This window comes from Olea europaea, unplaced genomic scaffold (assembly GCF_002742605.1).
Source record: "Olea europaea var. sylvestris unplaced genomic scaffold, O_europaea_v1 scaffold1477, whole genome shotgun sequence".
Lineage (NCBI taxonomy): Eukaryota > Viridiplantae > Streptophyta > Magnoliopsida > Lamiales > Oleaceae > Olea > Olea europaea.
This window is the reverse complement of record NW_019232329.1, coordinates 172,349-177,591: the sequence shown is the minus strand read 5'-3', so window position 1 is coordinate 177,591 and position 5,243 is coordinate 172,349. Positions and strand designations below refer to the sequence as shown.

General features: G+C 47.2%; 1 protein-coding gene across 1 annotated transcript; it reads right to left on the bottom strand.

The window, feature by feature from the left end:
* Positions 1-2,359: 2,359 nt before the first annotated feature.
* LOC111376241 lies at positions 2,360-3,927 on the bottom strand. The gene is made up of 2 exons (XM_022999192.1): positions 2,810-3,927; positions 2,360-2,558 (listed from the first exon to the last, which is right to left on the bottom strand). The coding sequence occupies exons 1-2, from the start codon at positions 3,925-3,927 to the stop codon at positions 2,360-2,362; spliced, it is 1,317 nt and encodes a 438-aa protein (XP_022854960.1).
* Between the last annotated feature and the right edge of the window lie 1,316 nt (positions 3,928-5,243).

Genomic DNA, 5,243 nt, shown 5'->3' with positions numbered 1-5,243 from the left:
TTTAATCTGCCGAACTTCATTAAGGAGTGGAAGAGCTCGTGGTACTGGGCTGTCGGGAGATGGAATACGATGGAGAGAGACCCCCTGGCACCTCTTACGGTCCCCATGAAGTATTCTACACTTAGTGAGTACTGACTGCTTTGCATTTATGTTTATTCTTCTTCCGTTTAGATCCTAACTGATATTTGTTTAACTTTGCAGGTACTCTTCCTCGGTGTGAGATATCCAACGACGACTTTGATATCATCTGCATCATCTATCAGCTACCTCCGAAGAAGAGGTCATAACACCAGCTAATTAGGAAAAACATTCACTTCGTGACGCACGATCTGATGGCTTCTCAAGGTAAAATTCCCGAAGTGAATACTCTAGTAGTTTTTCGGACCCTTTATACTTGTAACAATTTGCCTTGTTCTTTGCAGATAACTTTAACAGGAAGATGCCTCTGAGGCCTGACTTCAAGACCATCCAGAAGATGATGGTCGAGACGAGAGCCATGAAGACCTCCTCCTCTGCATACAAGAAGCAAATGGAGGATCTAGTGGATGCTAGCAAGAGGCTCCAGCCTTTGACAGAGGAGGAGGTGGCGGAGGATTTGGAGGCCAACTTGCTGCGGTAGGGCAAGAAGTCTATTGGCCCTTCGAAGTGCCTAACAGTGGCGAGGCCGCCCCCGGTCCTGAAGCAGACCATTATACCTACTGAGGTGGCCATCCCGAAGAAGACACCTGTACCCTCCAAGGCTTTTCCTACCTTAGCTACAGCTCCACTCGCTACTGTTCCAATTGCCCAAGTGCCGAGGCAGTCAAAGAGGAAGAGAGCCCGTCCTTCGAAGGAGGAGAACTTCTTGGGCACCAATTCAAAGGAGCCGATGAAAGAGGTGTTGAAGGCTCTTTCTTCGGAGACGGTGGCAGTAGCGGTGGTCCACAACAAGTATTGGACAGAGGAATGGAGAGACCATATTGTCGCTGCACCACCGAAGACCTCATTGCTGCCAACAATGCTTATGTAGCCCGGGCCCTAAGCATAAGCATCCAACTTGAGGGCTTGGTGAAAGGCCTCAATGCCAAGAGGGAGGACCTCGCGATGCGCCTTCAGGAGGTGATGTATTATGGGGATGCGGTGTGGCGGCCCGGGCCAAGGCCTTGGAGGAGGAGGAGGAGGAAGCAAGAAAAGAAGCCGAGGCCCAACTGGTGGCTACTAAAGGAGACATTGAGCGGCTGACGAAGGAGCTCTATGAAGTGGAGTGCCAGGTTGCTACAACGACTAGAAGGGTGGATCATGCCAATGAGCACCACCGGCTCACCACGGAGGCTTCCAATAAAGAAAAAGCTGAGCTGAGGCAGAGGGCGGAGGCCCAAGCTGAGGAGATTGCCTACCTGAAAGGGGAGATGAAGTCGGGAGAGGAGGTGGCGGTGCAGAACTTTATTGACCACTTCGATGAGCACCCCCTGTACGACGACTTTGCCAATTACTGGGCCTCTTGGAGTGCCCAAGGATTGTTGGGTCGGCTAAAAGAGGTCCACCATACTCTGAACATATCTTCTTTGGAGGCAGAGTTCGGTGGGTCTACTGGAGGTCGAGCTGACATGTTTGCTGAGGAGGCTCAAGAGGTCCCGGAGAGGGGCCAGGCAGAAGCTGGCGTGGATGACGCCCCAGTAGAATAGGGTCATTTTTGTAATGGCTTCGGCCTCTTTTGTAATTCAATTTCAAATTATTGAAATGAAAATTTTTGTTTAAGTATTGTTGCTTCTGCCTTTTCATTGTGTTGAGCTATTTGTACTTGAGTATATGAACGACAATCACTTAAGCAAACAATAAGCACCACTTACCGATAACCTGTCGAGTAAAGGAGATCGAATCGATAACATATTAAATAATTGAGACAACAACTCATTAACTAATTAGATAAAAAATTGAAGTATCATTATTTAGAGGTTACATCATCCATTACTAAGGCAATTTCAGTACTTAGTAAGATAGGGAAGTTACAAATGAGATCGGAAACACATATTAGACAGCATCGAGATCGGATTGGAACATATGTTCATCATTGATAGTACTTTCTCAAGTGTTCGATGGTCCATTGATGAGGCAATACTCTCCCTATCATATCTTTAATTTCAAAAGTACCAGGTCGGGACTCCTTACAGATGCGATAAGGACCCTCCCAATTTGTTCCAAACACTCCGGCCCCAGTCGGCTTTGACGATTGGAAGACCCTTCTAAGGACAAGGTCCCCCAGCCGAAGAGTTCGATTTTTGACTTTGGAGTTGTAATAGCGGGTCATCTTCCTTCGATACTTGGCCAGTTTCACTTGGGAGGTATCTCTCATTTCTTCGAGGAGGTGGAGTTTGCTTATTCAAGTTTCATCGTTATCGATCTCATTGAAGTATATCCGACGATGCGATGGGACCCCTACCTCGACAGGGCTGATGGCTTCGACTCTGTAGGTCATCGAGAAGGGTGTCTCTCCTGTAGCGATTCGGCTAGTTGTGCGGATGGCCCAGATGGCGTGGGGAAGCTCATCGACCCATGCCCCCTTCGAGGCGTCAAGCTTCCTTTTCAGGGTATGCTTGATGGTTTTTTCACTGCCTCAACTTGCCCATTTTCTTGGGGGTGATGAGACGTCGAGAAATCCTTTTTTATCCTCAGTTCCTTGCATAAGTCTCACATCTTCTTGTTGTTGAACTGTTTTCCGTTGTCGGACACTAAGGAGTGGGGAATGCCAAACCTACAAATGATCTTCTTCTAGACGAACTTTTTAGTATTCGCCTCGATGATCTTGGCAAGTGGTTCGGCCTCGACTCACTTAGTAAAGTAGTCAATGGCGATAATGGCAAAAGTCGAGCTTTCTCTTCCTTTTGGAAGTGGACCAATAAAGTCGATGTCCCATTTGACAAATGGCCATGGACTGGTGACCACAGAGAGGCTTTGAGAAAGCTGTCTTTGAATATTTGAGAAGCGTTGGCACTTATCACATTTCTGAACGAATTGGCAAGCATCCATTTTCAGGGTTGGCCAGAAGTAGCCTTGTCGAAGCACTTTGTGTGCCAGAGCCATTCCCCCAGAGTGATTTCTGCAAATCTCTTCGTGGATTTCCCCGAGTATATACATGGCTTCTTCCTCTCCTACATATCGGAGAAGTAGTGAGGCAAAGCCTCTTTTGTAGAGGATATCCTCTTGTAGGACGAAGTGCGCGGCTCTTCTTCTTAACTTCTTCGCCTCGCTTCTTGAAGCTGGTAGTGATTGATCCTTAAGATAGGCCATGATGGGTTGCATCCATGCTGGGGTACTTTCTATCCATAACAACTCTTCACCTCCGAGGATGGAGGGCTTCAACAAGCGTTCAATGGGGACAATATTTAGCAGCTCTGAGTCTTTGCTGCTGGCTAATTTTGACAGGGCGTCTGCGTAAGTGTTCTCGAGGTGTGGGACTTGGATCAATTCGAACATCTCGAAATGTGGGATTAGGTCTAGGACCAATTTTAAATATACGGCCATGCTACTGTCTTTGGCGGCAAAGTTCCTGTTGACCTGACTCACCACAAGTTGAGAGTCTCTATTTGCTAGGAGCCTTTTGACCTGCATTTCTTTTGCGAGCCTAAGGCCTGCTATAAGGGCCTCATATTCGACAGCGTTGTTCGAGACTTTAAAATCGAACCTTACTGCACAATTTAGCTTGTGGCCTTTCGGGCTTTCCAAGACAATCCCAGCTCCGGAGCCAGTCTCTCCTGAGGATTCATCCACGAACAAGTGCCATGTTGGGGGCTTGGTTGGTTCCATTGCCGTGTCCATTTCTGGTGTTATGGTAAATTCAGCCACAAAATCTGCAAGGGCTTGTCCCTTGATGACATGTCTGGGTCGGATCAGTAGGTCGAACTCACTGAGCTCAATTGCCCATTTTAGCAAGCGGCCCGAAGCTTTCATTTTCTGCAGTACTTGCTTTAATGGGAAGTTGGTGAGAACTTTGATTGAGTGGGCCTGGAACTATGGCCTTGGTTTCCTTGATGCCGTGATGAGGGCAAGTGCCAGTTTTTCCATATCTGGGTAGCAGGTCTCTGTCGAGAATAGTGCTTTGTTGACATAGTATACCGACAATTGATGGTCGTCTTCTTCTCTAACTATGACTGCGCTAACCGCCTTACCTGAGACCGCCAGGTATAACAGTAGTGATTCCTGTAGTTTAGGTTTGGATAACAGAGGCGCCTCTCCTAAGTGTTTCTTCAGCGCTTGGAAGACATCTTCACACTCATTGGTCCATTGGAACTTCTTCCCTTACTTCAACACTTTGAAGAAGGGTAGGCTCTTATCAGTGGCTCTAGAGATGAAGCCACCGAGCGCAGCTATCCGACCATTGAGGCTCTGGACCTTTTTCGACTTCTGAGGCGACCTCATTTTCAGTAAGGCCCTGATCTTTTCCGAATTTGCTTCAATTTCCTTTTTGTTCACAATATACCCCAAAAATTGACCCGAAGCCACGCCGATGGTGCATTAGAAGGGGTTCAATTTCATTTTAAATTTCTTAAGAATCTGAAAGGTCTGGTCAAAGTGACTTACGTGTTCATTTGCCTAGAAGCTTTTGACTAGCATGTTGTCCACGTAGACTTCCATGGTTTTACCATTGAGTTTGGCAAACATCATGTTGACCAGCCTCTGATATGTAGCTCCGACATTTTTAATCCGAAGGGCATGACTTTGTAGCAGTATAGTCCTCTGTCCGTGATGAACGATGTGGCCTCCTTATCTGGTCGAAACATGGGTATCTGGTTGTATTCTGAGTACGCATCCATGAAACTCAAGAGTTCATGTCCAGTAGTGGAGTCCACAAGTTGGTCTATCCTTGGCAGTGGGAAGCTATCCTTAGGACACGCTTTGTTTAAGTTCGTGAAGTCTACGCACACCCTCCATTTCCCGCTAAGCTTTCTGACAAGGATCGGGTTGGATATCCACTTTGAATAAATGGCTTCTCTGATGAAGCTACTGCGGCTAAGCTTGTTGACTTCGTCTTTGAGCGCCTCGTACCTCTTCGGGTTGAGGGCCCGTCTTTTCTGCCGATGTGGGGCATAGGAGGTGTTGATGTTTAGGCGATGGCAACTGATCCTTAGGTCTATCCCTACCATGTCTTCATGCTTCCAAGTGAAAACATCTATGTTCCTTTTCAGGAAGCTAATCATTTGTTCCTTTGCCTCGGGGGACAATGACCTTCCTATCCGCAGGACCTAACTGGAGTCCTCTCGGTTGAC

Excerpts from the sequence above, each read along its gene's own strand:
- LOC111376241 (XM_022999192.1), bottom strand. The coding sequence starts at position 3,927 with ATGAAAGCTTCGGGCCGCTTGCTAAAATGGGCAATTGAGCTCAGTGAG. Across the intron at positions 2,559-2,809 it reads GCCATTGACTACTTTACTAA|GAAGCTTGACGCCTCGAAGG; the intron begins GTGAGTCGAGGC and ends TACCCTGAAAAG.